Genomic DNA, 21,006 nt, shown 5'->3' with positions numbered 1-21,006 from the left:
GAAACTTTGCTTCGCCTGTGTTTGTAAGATTTGTAAAGGTGCAAATAATTCACTTCCAATATTTTTGATTTTTTTTGCAGTTTTTATAGTTTGTCTAGAAAAAAACAATTTTTTGATTTTTTCGCTACATCTGCTATTAATGATAGTGATTCATTTTTGTACTGCAAGCATGCAAAGCTCTGCTTCGCCTCTGTGTCAAAATTTGTAACAACAACCTCACGAAATCTGCTGTTGCAATGATCACTGCTGTCCAATTTCCTCCAAAGTCATTTACGCTTCATCAGTTTTAGAGAGTTGGTAAAACGAGCCCGTGGTCTCAAGATATCGTTAGCTTCGCGACTCTAAATTTTCCACTCTGAAACGACTACGCTTAACGGAATCTTTAAAAGTGCATTGAGCGCAGACATATCGGCTTAATGATTTTGAGAGAAAACAGCGCGTCAAAAAGCAATATTCTTGTCCGATATACTCCTGCGGCTTATCATTCAAACCGTAGAAAAGAATACAAAATTGTTATAGTCAAAGTTTTGCCGGTTCCTGTGTGCCTTTGGGTTTGCTCAAATAAAAAGAGTTCGAAAAGGAGCGTGAAGTTATATAACAATTATTTTTTTTGTTTAACTCAAAGTCTTGTTTCCTAGACAATTAACACATGCCATTGACAGGACATAGTATGGCGCTGATTTAAATTATCCGGACCAAACGAACAAAATTTGATATTTCATAGGTGATTTTCTCAAATATTGTTTAGATTAGACAAAAAGTGAAGAAGACAAAAAATGCTCAGAATTTCACCAGAATTAATATGGTGCTATTTGTTTTTCGAAATTCGAAACCAAAGTTTTTCCTAAGAAGTTGGTAGTTTTGGTTTTTTTAGTAAACCAAGAAGTTCACTGAAACTACCTAGTTAATTATGAGAAAGTTATATCAAAAGAAGCCTCTTACACAGCCAGACAAAGTTCTCCTATAGTAAAATCTCCAAATACTTGTATATGAGTATATATATTTGGTTGATAACCAGGAAAGCTCATTTTTAATATATAAAATCAAAATCTTTGCTTAAAAACAAGTTTCAAACGTTTTGTGGATACTGTAAGGAAGTTTTGCCATTCTAAAATTTTGTCAATTCGTGTAAGAGGCTTCTTTTGATATGAACTTCTCGTCAAATAACTCGGTAGTTTCAGCGTAATTCTAGATTAGCTAAAAACGTCAAAATGACCCATTTTTGGGAAAACTTAGGCTCGAGTTTCGAAAAATAAATTGCATCATATTAAGTCTGGTGAAATTAAAAGCAATGTTTCCTCTGCACTTTTTTTTCTTTTCTGCAATTTCAGTGTGTGGGTTTTTTGCTGAGTTTTTACTATTTAATTTGCTGGTTGTTACTATAATTGACAGTCGTTCTGCTAGTTAGGATTATGAAATTTTGTGTTGATAATTTTTTCGTTCTTTTTTCAATTTTATTCAAGTTTTTATTTTCAAATGGCTTCGGCTGATGTTTTATCGACTAGGTCAACCTACTTTGCTTAGTTGAAAGAAAAAAGTTACATGTTTTAAGCATTGCAGGGAGCGATGGGTAGTAAAAGTTTTGTTTCAAAACCTAACCGCTCAAAAATTTGTTTTATGACAACAATTTTTTATGAGTTTTTTTTGCTAGAGCGTCGCCTACCCAAAAATTGTCGGCTAAGTAGCCGCTCGGTAAAAATAAGAATTTTTGAAGCTAGAACCTTTCTATGGGTTGATTTGCCTTTAAATTAATCAAGTCGCCGATAAAATTAATTCATTCATAGAATGAGATTTTGGAGTGGTTTCGCAATTGGTACCAACCTTAAAAATAGATTTCTCGCTTTTAAATACTAAAGTGGCAAAAATTACAATAAAAATACGCAAAAGCTGGGAAAATTATTTTACGAATCCGATTTCACCGAAAATATTTTATTACCCTGTGAACAGGGGCGGATTTAGGGGGGCGGGTGGACGCCTCCCCCTCAGGGATTCGACCCCCTGCCGACCCAAAGGGTCCCCCTTTGTACTATCTTAAGATATCCATTTTTGGTGACGGACACTAACAATTTTTCTGAAGGCGCCTTCGACGCCAATATATACTAATTTTAAGGGGGGAGCGCGCGCCGAAAAAACGCGATTTTTTGGTAAACATTTTCCAAAAAGTGCCTAAAAACGCCTTTTTTGGCTTTTTTTTTTTTCAAATTTCTTTTGAAAATCCGCCCCCCCCCCCCCCTCGAGAAAGTTTAGCTCATATGTTGTTCCAATTATTCCTTTACTATATTTAATAGTTGGTCTCAAATAGTTTTGGAAAAGAAAGTTCATTAATTATAAATCTTGAACTGTTTGTTTTTCGTCCCCCTGCGAACCTTACAAAATAAGTGTTCAAGTTTGAGTCGTACAGGCAATTATTGTGACCCTTTGGCTTGGGAGCTATTCTCATGCGCGAAGAACTGAATACGCGAAAAAAACTTTTGTGCGAAAAACCGAAAACAAAATTAGCCGAAAATCAATTTTTTGAAAGAAGCAGTTGCCATTCAATTAAAAAGAATTAAGGGAAGAAACAGTTTGCTTCTTTCATTACGAAACCCTTGAAATGTAACATTTGTCCAATTTTGCGGCGGTCAATGACAATATTAAAATTTTGCATATTTCTGCCGTTTTTATATTCGGCCAATCTCAATACCCCAGTCCCTGGAAATGTTTACTTTCTTTCCAAATTTTAGATTACTGAAATCTGATTGGATGATTTGTATTTTCGCGGGGGAGGGTTCTCATGCTTGAAGGACCGAAAGCTTGAAAAGTTTCAACCAATCAAAATCGCTAAGCGTTCCTATTGGCTAAATGCCTTTCACAAAATCGAAGTCAATATTAACAGAAAATGTTTTAAATCAGTGGAAAATAATCAAAAATTTTACAAATTGCGGGTTACAACCGCAATACTATTCAGATAAATATCAAGATTTATGAGTTCAAGTTCATAAGATTTTTTCAGTCTTGAAAACTCATCTGCTTATTATCTAATCGGTCAGTATTAACACTAATGGCCTGGATTTATTTTCTTTCTTTGAGATTTTCACGATTTACTTTGAGATTTTGAATACTCAATTCTGATAGGCTGAGAGTAAACTAAAGTAAATTTCAAGCAAGAGGGACGCTACCATTTTCGCGCATTCGGACCTTCGCGTATGAGGGATTCCACCCTTTGGCTTGCCTCATTTCAAGTTGGAACAGATTGGACAAGGATAACTTGCTACGCATAACTTATTTGCGGTAACGTTTTCATCATCGTAGATCAATTCTTTACAGCACGCATAAATGAGTCCCGAACAGTACTGAATTGCGAAGTTTCAAACGCAAAGCTTTTACACTCTTATATCAGGGAGTCACTATCTTGCTTGGTGTATAAAATAAAATCGTCAACCTTATTTCGATCTCCAAAATATTCCTGAAAACTAGAAAATCACTAGAAGCATATATTCCTTACTTTCTTCAAAATTAATCAAATTAACAAGCAAATTTTCAATCTGATCAGTTTCGATAATAAGACCACTTTTTAGACAGAATGGAATAAATGTTACTCTCCTCCTTGTTTTACCAGTGTTTAAAGTATCCTTGAATGACAGGTTGGAATTAAGTTGCTCTCATATTGTTTTAACAGTGATTTCTAAGATCTTTCGAGGTTACGGAAACTTAAATAAGGTAGGGAGGGTACCTACAGAGGGTATTCTTCGCCCTGATTGAGCCCCTATTGAGCATCCAGTCATTTCAAAGCTTTCATTCTCAAAGTATTTGAATAGTTTCAAAAACTTGAAACAGTTTCAATAGCGATTCGTCTTATTGAAATCGTCTATACGCTGCAGAAGGTAGCCCAAGCTTTCGTAGTGTTTTAACAATTCCGAAACGTTGCAAATCGTTTCCTCGATTGGCTAAGGGAGGCCCGTTTTCCAACTGTAAATTTGCTAATTGCTACATGTTACTCTTCACTATTAAATGCAGTCCCACTTGGAATTTTCTTGTTTTGTTTTGTTCACCCTTTGTTTTCTAGCAGCTGGCGATAATGGCATAGATTCTTGGTAAGTATTATAGAGGGTGGAGTTCTTTGTTTCTGGGAGTCTAAAATGGTGTCATTGCAGTTATTCTTAATTTTTAAAGCTTCATGTTGAGCGAATATAAAACGTTTTTTATCTTGTGCTCTTAAAGTTTTATCTGGAGCATTCAAAATGCAATTTTTTTAAAGATTTTATTAAAATATTGAAATCACTCTTCAAAGAGAAACGCTTTTTCGAGATGCGTGTTTCCTGCCATTACTAGATTGCAATAAAACATCGAGATCAATTCAATGTATATAAAAAACAGTGTTATATCTGTTTCTCCTAAACCCATTGGTGTGATTCGTCCCTCCCAGTTTCGTTCGTAGTTACTGTCCCTTCTGCGATCTCACTTCCCCTGATTATGAAAGTCGGTTTCTGGTCCCCCATAACAAGTTGGGTTCCCATTCGCTGTTCACTCGTTCCATTTCTATCCGGAGTTGCCGAGAGTTGACACTGGCCTTGATACAAAATCTGATCCGATCTGAATCGTCTCGGCGTCTGCTGTGATGTGTTGCCTGTTCTCTGCATAATGTGGTTATTTTCTGCTCGTCGCTCATTGGGTCCCAATTCGGCCACCTGTACTTCTGCTTGATCATCCCCCGCCAACTGTGGTTGCTGATCACGTTGAGGGACGTGGTGGAAATTGTGACAGTTCGTCATCTGGGGTGTGTCCATTGCAATTGGGTGGAAGTTGAAGGCGCGGCTCATAGACTTTCGTGACCCTGTCATGGCTTCTAGTTCGGAATCCGAGGAGCAATGTCTCGGCAAGGCTCTGAACATTTAATGGAGATCAAACAATTTTTTAATTGCTCTTGTTATTCCGGAACATTGTTGCAAATGCCATTGACTATTTTGGTTTATTTTATCAAAGGTTAATCTTGCCCCATCCGAACTTGCACTGCCCTCAGAAGCAGCATTGATAATTACTCTGCTCTTAGCTATTTCGACAATCCACTAGATATGAACTGAACTATGGCCGGAGGGCAGGGGTGGACTTAGAGGGGGGGGGGGGGGGGGTCTTTGATTTCATGTCATAACTAACAAAGGTGTACCTTCGATACTATTTGACATCAACTTTCGGCTGATCAATCCCGAACGTTTTCTTAAGGTAATTTTTTTGGTCAAAACCTTCTCCAAAGTGCTCTTTAAGGCCATTGTGGTACGGTTTTTTTTTTTTCAAAAGACCGGCTGCGGCGCTGAACTTTTTAAAACCAAACAGGCGGAGCTTTCTGGCCCTTCGATAAAATCCTAGATACACCCCTGACTCAGACTCAGGTTAAAAACTTTTCAACTCTTTTCAGGTACCCCACGGTGTAACGCGTGTAGAGAGTCGAAAAAGGGCATTTTTTGATCTCTTTCTCTTGTTATTAGGATTTTGAAAAGATATTTCAAAGAAATTCTGTATCGAGAATTGTTTTTTTTTAAATGTTTGTTTCTCAGATCGTCTTACCTTGCGTGGATTAGTTGAAAAAGGAGTTACTCCCATTCCTAACTTGCAACATTATTTATCACTATACTTTTTCAGTGCTATAGTTTTGCCCCATGTGTACCTGTTTTGCTATTAATATCAAGTAACAATTTAAATACTATTTGAGAAATGATTTATATTAAAAGCTGACCTGTGGTGTGAATGGTCGTAAATAGATGCCATGTGATGAGTACTGTCATCTCCCCCTCTCCCCAAATAATCCAAATAGGTGGAGTTCAGTGATATGCTGGAGATGGAGTGGGCGAGGTCATTGTGGTCGGTGTAATGGGTCCTCAGACTGGACTGGTTAGTAGTGGCCACAGAGTGCAATCCACTGGAGGCCTTGGAGGTGTTCCTCCGCATCATCGCCATCATGGGTGGACGGCTGCCAGGGGGAAGAGGGGTGCTGTATCTGTTCATGTATCCCGAACCTCCATATCCTCCGCCAACGCCCCCACCCTCTCTTGCGAGCGTTGCAACACCACCTCTCCCCCGCACAGGATACATCAGATCACTCTAAAATCACGAAAAAACAGTTCCATTAAAGCAATTCAAGGAATGGTTTAAAACTGTTTTGAGCTCTTTCAGTCAAGAAAAACATCGAATCGAAATTGCTTTCAGTTCGTTTACTTTTTAAATTTTCATCGCATACTGCAAACATTGAAAGCGTCATATTTGATCAAGATTCTGTCACCTTCACTTGGTTTTTTTGTTCAATCTGTCCCGTTATTTCTGTTTCCACCCTCCCTCTTCCTCCCCTGGACCCATTTGTGACTAAGAGGCCCTCCTGGATCTTAGTAGAACTAGCCAGTCCAGATCCACCCCCTCCCACAAGTGTGCCACTCCCTCCCATCTCCTCCATCACGGGTGTCAGTCCGAAGTCCACTTCCCCAAATCCCCCACCCGGGAATCTCTCCTCCACATCCATAGGGTTCCCATCGTGAGCGTTTCTTTCCTGTAGCAGTTGTTGCAGCATTCGAGTGTGGAGATCCCGTTCTCGTTGTTTCCGCCTTGAATGTTGCGCTGCACTGGTGGCGAGTGTGTCTTCTGGGTCCAAAGGGTTGCCAGTTGGAAAAACTGTAAAACTGCTTCTCAAGCAGTCTGGATACTGACCGGATTCACCGTCTAAAATATGTCAATCATTGATTAATTATTAAAGTTTTCCAGCCGATTCAGTTAACTTCAGTTTAGATCTGGGCATACTAAAACTATCAGCAATTCTCAATGATCATATTGGACATTTTTTATTCGAGCGAATGTAGTTATGGCTGGCTTAGTTTAAAAAACAAGTACTCACTCTGGAAGCGAATAAATTGGGACTCCAACTGAGAGCTGCTCTGACTAGGGTGACTCACTGCATGTCGTCGGATGTTAAACCTCTGATTACCCGAGGAGTGTCGTCTCAGATTGTGCGACTGTGACGACATCGCCCGACGACTCCGCCTCGGCTGATGTCCCACGCGGTATACATTCACTGGCAACACTTCGTTCTCGTATGTTACATAGTTATGCTCGGCGTTATTAAATGTCGAGTCGGAAGTTTCAGGGTACGACTCAAATCCAGCGCCGATTGGAAAATTTCGACCCGAAAGATCGTACTGTGAGCTTAGCTGCATTTTATTCCCTCGGTAATTTCTCGAGTTGCGACCTGGCGTCTGACTTCGTAATCCTCTCGCGTTGTTGGGCGATGACGTTATCAACTCGAATCCTGGTTCAGATTCGTCCGATATGGCACGACTGCGTTTGCCGCTCGTTCGATTAGTTGAGTTTGATTGGTTGGCTGCTGGGTTAGGACTCGAGGTGAGATTGTAAAGTGAGCGTGTTGCGCTAGCCACAATACTCTTGAAACAGAAAGCATAGTTATGCAATTTCTGTATGAGGCTTTTTCATTTGAAATTATCTTTTATAATTCTTACACAATCCTTCTTTTTATTTTTTTATTGCTCGTTAATAGTAGAATTCTTGAAAGACCTTTCAAAATTTGAATGTTTTGAGGTTTAGAAATCGTTTTCGGTGACAGATATGATTTTTTTTACTCCGAACTAAGTTTTTATTTCGTGCAATATCCTCAAAAAGGGTTCATTCATCAACCATTTCTTGCAAACATTGAACATTTTAGAATTAGCTTGCTTCAAAGAATTGGTTTTCGAGCTGAGGAATCTAGTTAAAACTGCCGTTGAGAAGCCTTCGACCTCGGTCAGTGGGGCTGAATGCTATTTTTTCTTTAATTGCACTGACCTTTTTGAACTGCCTGCAGATGAAGAACCAGATGAATAGAATGAAGAGGCTACTTAGAACTAAGAGGGGAATAATCAGGGGCAGATTCTCCTTCCAGTATTCGACTACACCCATTTTCAACACCACTAGGATAATAATCGAATAAAAAATTCAATCGTAAAAAATAATTTAAAATAAACTCAAATTAGTAAACAAAATTAGTAGTCCCACGACATTTGATTTTCGAAAAGATGACGTTCTTCGGAAGTTCAACTTCTTCGACGACAATAATCGTTTGAACTGATGCTGAAGGTCAATGTTTCAAACTTTCAGAAAATGGTTCATGAATGAGAAAGACAACTTTTTAAATTCAATTCTGAGACGACCAGTCGAACAGCACAAAGGCAGCCAAACATCCGACAAGTTTATTTGCAGTATTTGGTGAGTAAATTTTTTAATTTTCGAATGGTTCAAAAGCAGAATGCAAATAAAATATTTTGCAGAATAAGAGTTATGATATAGTAAAAAAGTCTCTGTCAGTGGCATGGTGGTTGGTGACTCTGCCCGCGTCGTCGCTCTATGCCGATAGTTGCCAGGATGGTGGCCCGAGATTGTTATACGTTTCGTTCTTTAATTAGACCCTTTCTGTTTTTGGACTCTACTCTTATACTGGCCGCTTTTTTTGGCATAATTTTGAGACTGTTTCTTGTCAAGGTTTCAGCGATGAAAGAATCTCGTAATAGCACTCAGCAAAAAATGCGTACTGGCCCTGAAACATTAGTGACCCCTGAAACAGTTGGTTTCAAATTAAATGAAATTTTTTTGGTTTATTTAAACTTACTTCTTTGTAGATCATATTGGGCCTCCATTCCCGCATTTTCTGCAAAATTTCCTCCAATTTTATCTAAAAAGTAATTGAATTGATTTTGATCAATATAGTTTCTTTAAATTTTTTAAAAAATGAGATAAGATTGAGTGATTATTTTTGAGTGCTCTTTAAAAATGGCAATTCTTTTTTTTTCAAAATTTTCAAATGATTTTGTGAAATTAAAAGTTTTTCCCAGTTTTTTTCTTACTTTCTGTCCTATTTGAATGGCTTTGAACACTTGAATTAGCCCAATGAAAATTCCCGTTAGACCAATTGCGTCTTTACATGACACTAAAAGAGGCGAAGAGTCGTGCGTGTTCATCGTAACAAAGTTGCAAAACCGAATGAAGTCGTGAATCGAAGAAGTCCTCTCGGCTGAAGGATAATCGGAGTGTGGTTTTTCGAACGTCGAGTTGGTATTGGTATAGTGTAGTAATAGGATTTTGCGATCGACACCCGTCTAAAATGCAAAAAAAAACGCATCTCATCAAGGCGGCTAGGTAGCTAGTGTTCTGTAGGGGGTAGATGTCTTAAAGTCAAGGTAAGAATTGTTCCCAGCTCAAAACGTTGTCCAATAAATTTCTTAAAAAATTATATCACCTTCTAAATTGGGCGTAGGCTTGAAAGCGTTCTTTTTCATTCCACTCCAAATTTGACTTCAATCAAAGAACGCGCGTGTTCTTGCAATGCGAGTCTATCACAGGAACTTCAACTTAATATTTGGAGGAAGAAATCAATAAGCGAAGTGAATATATACCAAAAAAGAATGCAGTTGTATCCTGTGTATTGAGAAATGTTCCAGTTTCTGCGAGTAGTCCAGTTGAATACGATGCCCTCCGTATGTAGCACAGATGCTCTGTTCCTTCGGCCAAAATAGGTCGCTGTTCTGTTTCTAAGAACATTTCAAAATAAACGAGAATAGCTTGTTGCTGTGCAGTTAGCACAAATTTTCGACCAACCTCATTTTGCAAACAAATATATTACAAGGATAAAATGATTTTTTTTGCCAAAGTTTTTTAGCTGAAACTCAGGGGCGGATTTAGGGGCGCGGAGGAGCCCTTTGTACTATTTTGAGATATCCATATTTGGTGACGAACCATAAAATTTTTCTAAAGGAGCCTATGGCGCCATTATATACTTATTTTGAGGGGGGGGAATTTTGGCCTGTTTTTTTTTCAAAATGGTACTTTGGGAGAACTCGAAAAATCAATTTGGTCGACCTAAAGAAAAGTCGACAAAATTTTCAAAGTCGAATTCATTAATCTGACATTACATCATCATTCTTTGACCTTGACACCAAAAAATGTAATATATTATTTTGGAGAACGAATTACAACAGTAAAGCCTAATTGTGATTTATTTCTGGACCTTGCATGAAGTGTCTTTCTGGTACTGTATGTGGCGTAAAACCGAAATACAAAAAATTTTGGAGCTACGCGTACAGCTTTTGATTAAAAAGTCGGAATAATTGGCGTAACAGCTCAGCTTGGAGGAAGATTTGCACAGGAAAATCTTACAAAAACTTAATTTTTTTGTTCGCATTTTTTTTTTAAAAGTTTGTCCTTATTTTTTTAAGCAGTTTATCCGTTTTTCTTCAACATGAAGTAATTCAAGTACCTCAAAGGGCAATTGGAACATTCAAAACTAGCCATAACACTAAAAGTGTTGTTTACCCGGTGTATTTTTGTTTTTGCCAATTTTAACTGTTAAATAGGTGTTTAAAGAATGAATTGGTTTAATGTTTGCTAACAAACATGCCAATGATCATTGTGATTGTAAAAAGTCAGTCTTGATTAATTGAATTCCTCCGAAATTACCAAGGTAGTGCCATGCTTGAACAACTCTAGGAGTTTGGAATTTGATTACTTGTACTTGTGTGTTTTTGTTTTTTTTGTTTGAAACCAATTTTTTTTTAAAGAATTTACCGCTACTGGTTGTCACTTGGTGCGAATATAATTGCTCTACCAATCGTCGCACTTTAGCAGTTGACAATTTCAACGAGTTTTGACCAGCTGACGTTTTCGACTTATCTTGCCCGCTAGCGGCCTTAAGCCAAAATTCTTATTAGTTTATATATAAGTTATAAACTAATTTTTAAACTTTGCGTGTTGTCGCTTTGCTTAAATTTTGTGAGTTGTCGCTTTCCTTAAATTGTGCGAGTTGTCGCTTTCCTTAAACTTTGAGAGTTGTCCTTTTCCTTGAAGTTTTCGAGTTATCGCTTGTCTTGAATTTTGCGAGTTGTCGCTTTCCTTGAATTTTGCGAGTTGTCTTTTGTTTCGGTTTGTTGCGGTACCATTGTCGGTACCGCAAGAAATCGAAACGAAAGACAACTCTCAAAGTTTAAGGAAAGCGACAACTCGCACAATTTAAGGAAAGCGACAACACGCAAATTTTGAAAATTAGTTTATAACTTAAGAATTTTGGCTTAAGGCCGCTAGCGGGCACGATAAGTCGAAAACTTCAGCTGGTCGAAATTCGCTGAAATTGTCAACTGCCAAAGTGCGACAATCGGTAGAGCGCAACTATTCGCACCAAGTGACAACCAGTAGCGGTAAATTCTTAAAAAATAAATTGGTTTGAAACAAAAACACAGAAGTACAAGCAATCAATTTCAAAACTCCTGGAGTTGTTCAAGCATGGCACTACTTTGGCAATTTCGAAGGAATTGAATTAATCAAGGCTGACTTGTCACAATCACAATGATCATTGGCATGTTTGTTAGCAAAAACTAAATCAACTCATTCTTTAAACACCTAAATAACAGTTGAAAAAGTCAAAAACCAAAACACTCCGGGTAAACAACACTTGTCTTCTTACCCTGCTAAGTACTAGAGCCATCATCGCTCACCTCTGGACTGTGTTTTGAGTCACTGTGGTCGTTGAGTATGACTACCACCTTCACTCGCTCTTGCCACACCATAGTCCAGAAGTGAGCCACGGAAGTAGTCGCAGGAAGAGGAGTTTGAGCTGCGATGAACCAGATCTTATCTTCCGTGGTAGTCCCTTTCAAGACGCTGCTGAAATATTCAATTGGGCTCAAATAAGTTTTTTGATGTTGATTTTTACAATTGCTTGTTCGTTTAACCAAGTTGTTGGCAAAGAGCACAAGTATTATAGACGAATTCCTAGAAAAAAGAAGTAAAAAAGATGCGTCCTGCTATTTTTTTAAATATCAAAAATGTAAAAAAACTATTGTTAAACAGATTTTAAGGCGCTTAATGTAACCACCTATGTTTTCGAATTCCAACTATCTTTCTTGTACCGCGCCAAAGAGTTTAGCCAAAGATCTCGAAAATAAGGAGTTGATATGTCAAACTGTTTGTTTTTTGATCTGGGCAAGTAAATTAATTTGTAAAAAAATTTCCTGCCTTTTCTTTTCTTTCTCATCGGGAAGATTTAATTTAACTTTGTTTTTATCAGTTTTTTTATAACTTAGGATTACCTTAAGTCCAAAAATTGAGGATCCACTTAACAACTGATATAGCTATAGATTGACAAATTGTAGAAAAAAAAACAGTTTGGCCTTGAATAGTTGAATAATTGTCCGAAGTTATTTTTATTATGGTCACCCTGCTGAACTGTTGTGACCATTGACAGCCACACCATCCACTGTTTCATCAAGATGGCTCTTCTCCAAACCAGTGGGATTATGATAGGAAGCTTCTTCACAAGCGACTAGTCTGATGTGACTGGCGTTGATGTAATCCTGCAGCTCGTTCTTAAGAATCACTCTAGTTGAGTCATCTGAACAAACGGATAAAAATAGTCCAAGAACAAAAAAGGTTTTCCACAGTTTCCTCCTATTTTCTTTTGATTGAGAAAAAAAATCCCGCTGTAAGCTTTCTAGTGGAGAATGTACCGCTTTTTATCACATGTTTTTTTTTAGTTTCTCAGTTTTCTTAATGTTTCAGATTTTTTCAGTTTTTTTTGATAATTTGTTTTTCAGTGATTGAATGATAATTGTAAGAAATAAAGATTTTTTCTATTTATGTTAAATTTTAAGCATATTAAGAGAATTATTTTTCTTCGATCTCTTTGCTGTCGTGGAACCCAAGTACAAGTAAGCTTAGAACATAGCTCCAAATGCTAGCCCAAGCAGCAAAAAAAATCTGAAAGAGCCATTTCTTACACGGTACTACATCTGGGTATCGGTTGTGTAATATATTGTTTGACATTCTGCCTGCATGTTGTGTCTCCCCTTTAACCTCAAGTGGAACAGACTGAAAAGAATGAAAAAGTTGTAGGACTGCCTTTTGGTATTAACCTAAACTGCTGCTGGGTAATCTAATTAATGTCAATTTTCAATCAGATTTACCAAGATGTATTACAAAACATACCATGTTTATTAATGCGCGTGTTAACAATAGACAAATTCATTTTTTCATTGGTAACTGTCAAAATGAGAAACTTGCCAGATACTTTCGCATAAGATCTCCAGAAGTCATTTGATCTTTAAATTGGTTAATTTTATCCGCCAGTGATGACCCCGAGTACTCAGAAGTGTATCCAGCTCCTATCGTAGCCAGTGGTACTTTCTGGAACTCTTCATCTGTAATGAGGGGAGGGAGCATCTGTTGCTGTTCATTGCTGGTGTCGTCGTCATGTATTGCCATCGCCCTTTCTCTATCTACCAACTTCATCTGTGAGGCGTCCAGCATAATCTATGTTTGAACCAGAAACACGTTATGCAACATAAATCGGTTTTTTTTTCAGGGAATGACTAGTTAGTTTTTTAGGGAAGCTTTTTTTTCTTTTCCGTGATCGCTATAGAAGCAATTTTTTTTGAAAAGTAAAGGCTCAAGAATTTTACATGATTTACATCTTTACATTTTATTTGACTTTCAGGCAATTTTTTTGAATCCACCAGCCAATTACATTTCAAGATGATCAGATTGGGGGCGCATTTTGCTTATGACTATGAAATGCACACGTAGCCACCAGAAAGTAAATATAAAGCAGGTGCGAATCGAGGAGGAGTAGGGTAGACTTTCATTGAAAAAAGTCGAAAACTTGGTGTGTCGGCGATACTGCTGTTTTTGCAGTCGAAGTTGGACTTATTAAGGAGTAGCGACTAAACTGTCCAATCAGTTAAAAGTTCAAAACAACGGCATGTTATCTTAAGAACTGTAAAATTATTTTGAAGGATTAAAGTTTTTTCATTTTTTCTTCCAGACTTTCGAGAAGCTTAAGTTTTAAACGGAATTTTTACTATATAATATTTACACAATAAGTTTACTACGCGAATTTCCGGATTCGAATTATATTTTTCAGCGTTTATTAAATCGAAATAGTTTGTGACGTTTATGGGCTTTTTCGGAAAATTTTGATCAAAAAATAGTCTTTTTTCGGCGCGCGCTGCCCTTCAAAATTAGTGTAAATTGGCACCCAAGGCGCCTTTAGAAAAAATTTAAGATTGGTCAGCCAAAAATGGATGACATAAAAATAATTACAAAAGGGGGACCCTTTGGTCAGTGAGAGAGTCGAATACCTGAGGAAAGGGCGTCCTCCCTTAAATCCGCTCCTGTTTGTGAAAAAGCACTCCAACTTTTCTGCATTTTTTAAGGTTTTTAACCGTAACAAGCTGGCTGTTTACAACCAAAATCTGCCATTATATTTTACGACACATTTTCCCTGTTATGAGGTTTCAGCCGTTGTCTGCCGTGGGTTGGCCTTTCAAGTATCTGCAGTTGTGTTGGGAATGAAAATGACAGAGGCTTAAAAAAATTTAGGATGGCCCAACAAAATTATCGAAAAATCAAATGCTTGTGGAATTTTTTGGTTACTGTGGTAGGAGCTGTTTATTTTTTATAGCAATTGTTTATTTTGTTTATATACTCAATAGTGATTAAAAAAATACAACTTGTGTGGTCTGCTTAATTTTCTTGATTTGTACCTTTGATTCTGGTTCCTCTTCGGGAGGGTCTGGCAATACGCGTCTTCTTCCTTTTTTCCTTTTTTCTGCAAGTTGTTCTGCTGTCGCCGACCGATGGTACTTTCGTTCTTCTGTCGGGAGCGAATACTCCGAAGAACTATTGGACATTTCTCTTTCGAGTGAATTATCCACTAAATACTGTGGCGAGTTTTGGTGTGCTCTGCGTCGCAATTTCATATAAAATGTGCCTCTGTTTACTTTGTCCACTATTTGGTGACAGATTTCGAATTTATCGCTTAAGAAGTGCTCACTGCTAATCTGGTAACAAAGAATAAAAATTCATTTAAAATTCATTTGTGATAATTGCGCCATGCTGAGAAAAAAATTTATATATTGGCTGAGTTGATGTTTAAGTAGCTCACCGTTACTTCTGGACTGTCGAACATGATCTAAACAGGAAGCAATGTTTACTTCGGCGTCAGTAGATTTTTTGTTGACTTTCACAAAATCAAAAGAACATTGTATATTTGCATATTTAAGTAAGGCATTTTAAATGTTCGCTGAAGCTTTTGACCAAAAAAACTGCTTTTTCTGAGAAGGAGGGTGGTTGGGGCGGTCAAATTTTCAGAGGGTATATTTTGTAGTTCAGCTTTTAGATAAAAAACGCAGAGGATCTATCAAAGGCTGTGCAGCCAAATTGGGGATAATCTGTTGGTATTATTTTTTTCTTTTTAGTCTACCATAAACCCTAAAATTTTTCAAAAACCGCCAGTTTTTTCGATTTTTTTTTGAAAGCTCGCGCCTCTGGAAAAAAAACTTCTCTATTTTTTTCTTATTTTGTCTGCAGAGACAGATTGCATTTAATAGAGTACCTGAAGAATTTCGTCTCCCACTTGAATTTCTTGACCAAGTGATCCCAGGTAAACACTTCGTCGTGAAATTTTAGTGACAAAAAATGAACCTCCATTCATCCTCACTTCTTCTTTTGTGGATAATTTTATCCCTAGAGGCACATTTTTCACTTTCTCCATCTCCACATTATAAATCATAATTAGTTTATTACTTAACAATAATTCGAAAAAGTTATTCTTCGATGAATTAGACGCGAGTAGGACTGAATGTTAAAGTATGATCTGAATAACCATGAATGGCCTGCTAATGTAAAGTTTGTCTCGGGAATTTATTTTTAAAAGTATGACTACCAAATGGTTAGGATTTTATTTGTTTTAATGGTATTGTTTGTGGCGTTGCAGACAGATAAAAGTGCTCAAATGTTGCTTTTTTAAGCTTACCATATGTTGACAAATAACGCTTTTTTAGCCATCATACTTCATTGAGTATAATTTTTGAAGCTTTTCGTTTTACATAAGATATGACAAACATGATCCGTTTAAATAACTTTTTAACTGCGAAGTTTTTATGAAACGGAATTTCATAAAAATGGCATAATGCGCTGAACTTCAACAACTGTCAATCGCAATACACAACTTGCAATACTTACTGAACGTCTGGGCGGGGCTTAATTGAATGGTTTAAGAAAACTTGAGAAAATAAATTATTTTTGTTTCCATCTCCCCCCTCCCCGAGTGGTTAATAAGGATACGAAATCAGCCAAACACATGCCATTCGTGTTATGATTGGCAATGCAAATTGAGTGCTTTAAATCTGCAACACAACTTATATGCAATAATTCATATCACCTCAAATTCAGCAAACTAAGATTGAAACCATATCTGTAGGCGAGTTCAAGAATGGTCGCTCTGTTTGCCAGCTGCTGAAATCATTCAGTTAAGCTGGCTAATCATCTAAATTTAACTTCTGACCCGACCTATACATATTGCAGGTAAATATCGGTATGCAATTATTTTGCAGTTGAGTTCAAGTCTGGAAACCGAAATTATCCATCATTCGTAACAAAGTCAAAACAACTATTTGCAAGTTTTTTGCATATATTTAGCTTATTTAAACTCTTCAAATTAATTCATTCAACAGGTAAGTGGTGGTTAGCTAGCTAAGGTTTCTTTCTCGTTTACTCAGATTGCAAGTTCTTTCCTATACACACGCTTAAGAAGTTGGTAAATTAGACATATCAACAACAGTAACAGTTGTCTTCAAAAAAAATTACAAACCAAAAAATCAAAAAAAAATTTTTTTTTTTAAATTTCAAATTTTTTTCTGCTTTGTTGCAGTTTTTTTAAAAATTTTTTTAGAAAATTTTTTCTTTCCGGGGAAGTGCCAAATGAAGCTTTCAAAACTAGTTTCCTTCTAGAAAAATAAGTTTTTTTTCAGCCTAAATGAACAGTTTAATGAGTTATCATCACTTTATTTGGGCGAAATTTGACGAAAAACTAAAAATTTCAAACCGGTTTTTCTCGACGCTGGAATTTTTTTTGGAAACTTTAAAGGTTCAAATTACGACTAAAAGGGGCTTCTTTAGTATATATCACTCAACACAGTCTGATGATTATTTGTGGTACCTGATTTTGCGTGGAAAAAACTATAACACACCCGAGTACAAAGTTCCTCCCCATTTTCAATGTTAGGAACAATAAAAACTGAAGTGAAACAGCTGCAAATTTGTATATCGCAACTTTTGCAGACATGAACATGTCTTAACTATGGCTGATTAAATCTGATCAAGACGTGACTATGTCTGTTCTAACACTTTAAAGAAAAAAGTTACTGGTCAGATCTGCCTATCATAATTTCAGATCTGGCCAGATGTGCAACTGCCGCTACATCTGCATTAATAGTGATATCTGTTTTTTTGAGATTCTTTTAGATACGGGTAGTCACAAGGGTCGACACATTGTAAATCTACATGCTTGACCCACAGGGTCGAAAGAGCCCAAAAGTTAACCCTTAGAGTCGATACATAAGATGACCACCTCAAGTAGGTCCTGAGTTATTTATAGTCTTGAAACAAGTTATACTATCAAATCAATAGTTTCATTTTTTGCGGAAATTCGGTTAAACCACGGAATATGCGATGCCCCGAACTATCAGTTGGACGTTTTATAGAGTGCAATAAGTTTTTTTCTTTTTTCCGTAGCTTCTACACGCACCTCACGAAGCCAAGTTGTTTTTTTGTGAATTGTAAGCAGATTCCGCAACAAGGACGGGAAGCTTTCTTTGATCTTCTTTTGTTCTTTCGTTTGTTTTGATCCTTCCGACAAAATTTAACATGTTTAAAGACTTGTCTCTGGATTCCAGAGACCTGCAAACACTAAATTGTGCGCCTATCTAGTGCGCAGTTTGGCCTCGTAATGCAAAACCTACTGTTTTTAATTACTCACAAATTGATGGCACGCTATCATGCCAAAGATTAACAGCTCAAATTCATTTTCTTAATAAAAATTCAGGGTAACTCAACCAGAAGCGGATTTAGGGGGACGTACGGATGCCCCCACTTCCTCATGGTGTCGACCCTCTGCCTACTAAAAGAGTGCCACCATTTTCACTGTTTTGAAATATCCTTTTTTTGGCTGACTGACCTTAAAATTTTTCGAGTCAACACCAAGACAAGAAGAAAACAAACGTAGGCTTGGAGCCTATTTAAGTGTTTTACCCTTTTAATTAAGGAAAAAGAAAATTCATAACGTAACTCGGATCTCAACCAGTTTTTTGTAGACTGGTCTCAACTCGTTTTTTTTGCGATTTTCAGATCTAGTTTTTGTTTCGACTTTCGTAACGAAAGTAACGGAATATTTGTGCTCGGGTGGGTTTTTTCTTCAGACAAAATTCGACTTTTTAGTTAGCCATTTTTGACGGAAATTTTTTATATCATTCAAAAGGTATTGCTGTCCTGAGCTTAAATTTGAAAAGATATTTTACCTGTGATCATTTTTCGTAAATTTATGGGGGTTTAAAGATTACCATTTTGGCCTATTGGAACAATTAACGCGGGATAAAATTCGCGCTTTTAAGGCGTAAGCGGAGATTTAATCCGTCTTAGAAATCGTTCCAAATTGGTTCAAGGAAGCTTATCTGCCATAATTGATTTGTTAATAGGAGCAAAATCTATCTTTTTGTACTTGATATGGCGTGTGGGGTGATGTTTTCACAAAAATCTCTAAAAAAATTTAAAAAATATATTTTTAATTTTATTTTATTGCATTAAATTTTCCAAGTAATTTCTGCTCCTTAAACCATAAAAGGCAGTTGGAACGCTCAGGGCTTTGCCTTGATACAAGCAGTCTTCTTTTTCCGACTTTCGATACGAAAGTAACGGAATATTTGTGCTCGGGATGGGTTTTTTTTTCAGACAAATTTCGACTTTTTAACTAGGGCATTTTTGACGGAATTTTTTTACAAATAATTCGAAAGGTATTGTTGTCCTGAGCTCAAATTTGAAAAGATATTTCACCTGTGATCATTTTTCGTAGAGTTATGGGGCTTTAAAGATTGCCATTTTGGCCATTTTGGGACAATTAACACGCGATATAATTCGCGCTATTAACGCGTAAGCGAGATTTAATCCGTCTTAAAAATCGTTCCAAATTGGTTCAAGGAAGCTTATCTGCCATTATTTTTTTGTTTTAATAGGAGCAAAATCTATCTTTTTGTACTTGATATGGCGTGTGGGGGGATGTTTTCACAAAAAAATCTCTAAAAAATTTTAAAAAATATATTTCTAATTTTATTTTATTGCATTAAATTTTTCTAGTGATTTCTGCTCTTTAAACCATAAAAGGCAGTTGGAACGCTCAGGGCTTTGCCTTGATACAAGCAGTCTTGTTGTTCCGACTTTCGATACGAAAGTAACGGAATATTTGTGCTCGGGGTGGGTTTTTTTTTTCAGACAAATTTCGACTTTTTAACTAGCCATTTTTGACGGAATTTTTTTATATCATTCAAAAGGTATTGTTGTCCTGAGCTTAAATTTGAATAGATTTTTCACCTGTGATCATTTTTTGTAAAGTTATGATTGCTTAAAGATTACCATTTTGGCTAATTTGGGACAATTAACGCGCGATATATTTCGCGCTATTAACGCGTAAGCGGAGATTTAATCCGTCTTAGAAATCGTTCCAAATTGGTTGAAAGAAGTTTATTCGCCTTAATTGATTTGTTACAAGGAGCTAAATCTATTCTTTGGTAGTTTATATGGCGTGTGGGGGGATGATTTTCATGGAAAAAATTTCAAATATTAGAAAAATTTTTTCTTCTTTTTTATACATTTAATTTGTTAATGATATTTATTTTATTAGTGCTTCATAAACCTTAAAAGGCAGTCGGAACATTCAGGGCTTCGCCCTGATACGAGCAGTCTTGTTAATTTTTGTGTCCAGGCGAAGCCAAACATTTCTTTACCAGCAACAAAAATTGAAAATGACATGAAAACTGATTTTCAGTTATAGTTTCAACAAATCAGAACGCCAAAACAATCAAACACTAGCTACCACAAACATACAATCGTATTTCTAACCCGGACATTTTTTTTTGAACTCAGGCAAGTAATATTTTTATGTTTGGATTCAGGCGGACAAAAAAAAGGTCCACAAAATTTTCGAAAAATATATGAGAACTCGCTTATCTCGAGAAAATCCTAGACTCACCTCTTGGCCTAATTGATAGAAAAAATTAGTCAAATTTGAGCTATGTACCACTGGGTTAGTTTTCTTCCCATGCCTTCATTCATTGTGATAGATCAGTTCTCTCGACATTTGCGATTTTTTTTCGATTTTATTTTTCGACTTAGCGGCTTTCTTGTATTGTATTGCAAGCAGTGAAAAGCTCCGCTTTGCCGTTGTGTGAAGATACTTATTAGCTGAATTTATGCTGGAAAAAGACAATGATATGATAAGTTTTAATTGTGTTATAGATTACGATTTTTCTTTTGTCATCTATCTGATATGGCTTTTTGATGCTCCCTTTTTAACCAATTTTCAACGTCAAGCTGAGTTTATCTTTATCTCTATACTAAATTCCCCACAGGATTCCCAAATTTGAAAATAATACATCGATAGTTCCAGTTAATATAGTTGTTTGTAGTGTTTCTGGGCGTTCACTTTTTGCCATGCTCACGCTAGCTTTCCTTGACAGCTTAAAAAATACATTCAGCGAAAGCATCACTTCCGTCCGGCCTGAGCTTCGGGAAACTATTAGGAAAGATATTACTTTTTTAAATAAAAAAAGCTGTGAAGAAAAAGGGTTGCCACATATGAGGGGTTGTGTTCAAAATTTGTAAGCGTTTCCAGATTTGTAAGCGTTTTTTTTGGCTTTTGTTTCCAGAAATTTACTGCAATTTAATCAACGCCTATTTGAACATAGCTCGCACAATATATGGGTATCGGGTTCCAATGACATTGAGGAGACACTGAGCATCGATGTATCAGCCACGACTAGTGCTCACACTTGATGATGCCGGCTTTGCGAAACTCCAGAGCTCTAACAACTCTAAGTTTTAACGGACATATACAACGAATGTTCACTTGATCATTAAACATGGTAGACCTTTTCAGCGAGTTTGCACGGCAGTTTGGCTATA

General features: G+C 36.7%; 3 protein-coding genes across 6 annotated transcripts in view; 1 reads left to right on the top strand and 2 right to left on the bottom strand.

Annotated features, from left to right (window-relative positions):
* LOC134842621 (2-Hydroxyacid oxidase 1-like) overlaps window positions 1–21,006 on the top strand; it is a gene marked incomplete at its 3' end in the record, with an annotated part of 199,554 nt that overhangs the window by 12,324 nt on the left and 166,224 nt on the right. Inside the window, 1 exon segment of one of the 4 annotated variants that reach the window (XM_063859063.1) lies at window positions 8,108–8,217. 4 annotated transcript variants of the gene reach the window in all.
* Window positions 4,279–8,087, bottom strand: LOC134842604 (uncharacterized). Its single transcript, XM_063859022.1, has 5 exons — window positions 7,798–8,087; window positions 6,857–7,400; window positions 6,254–6,684; window positions 5,711–6,075; window positions 4,279–4,863 (listed from the first exon to the last, which is right to left on the bottom strand). Exons 1-5 carry the CDS (start codon window positions 7,909–7,911, stop codon window positions 4,374–4,376), a joined length of 1,944 nt encoding a protein of 647 aa, XP_063715092.1. The 5' UTR covers window positions 7,912–8,087; the 3' UTR covers window positions 4,279–4,373.
* On the bottom strand, window positions 8,224–15,756 carry LOC134842614 (tyrosine-protein phosphatase non-receptor type 20-like). The gene is made up of 11 exons (XM_063859034.1): window positions 15,389–15,756; window positions 14,939–14,965; window positions 14,538–14,834; window positions 13,057–13,305; window positions 12,774–12,864; window positions 12,214–12,388; window positions 11,493–11,661; window positions 9,402–9,536; window positions 8,853–9,104; window positions 8,618–8,680; window positions 8,224–8,545 (listed from the first exon to the last, which is right to left on the bottom strand). The coding sequence occupies exons 1-11, from the start codon at window positions 15,563–15,565 to the stop codon at window positions 8,486–8,488; spliced, it is 1,695 nt and encodes a 564-aa protein (XP_063715104.1). The 5' UTR covers window positions 15,566–15,756; the 3' UTR covers window positions 8,224–8,485.

Source organism: Symsagittifera roscoffensis, chromosome 1 (assembly GCF_963678635.1).
Source record: "Symsagittifera roscoffensis chromosome 1, txSymRosc1.1, whole genome shotgun sequence".
Taxonomy (NCBI): domain Eukaryota; kingdom Metazoa; phylum Xenacoelomorpha; order Acoela; family Convolutidae; genus Symsagittifera; species Symsagittifera roscoffensis.
The sequence above is the reverse complement of the archived record's forward strand: the minus strand, read 5'-3'. Positions and strand labels throughout refer to the sequence as shown.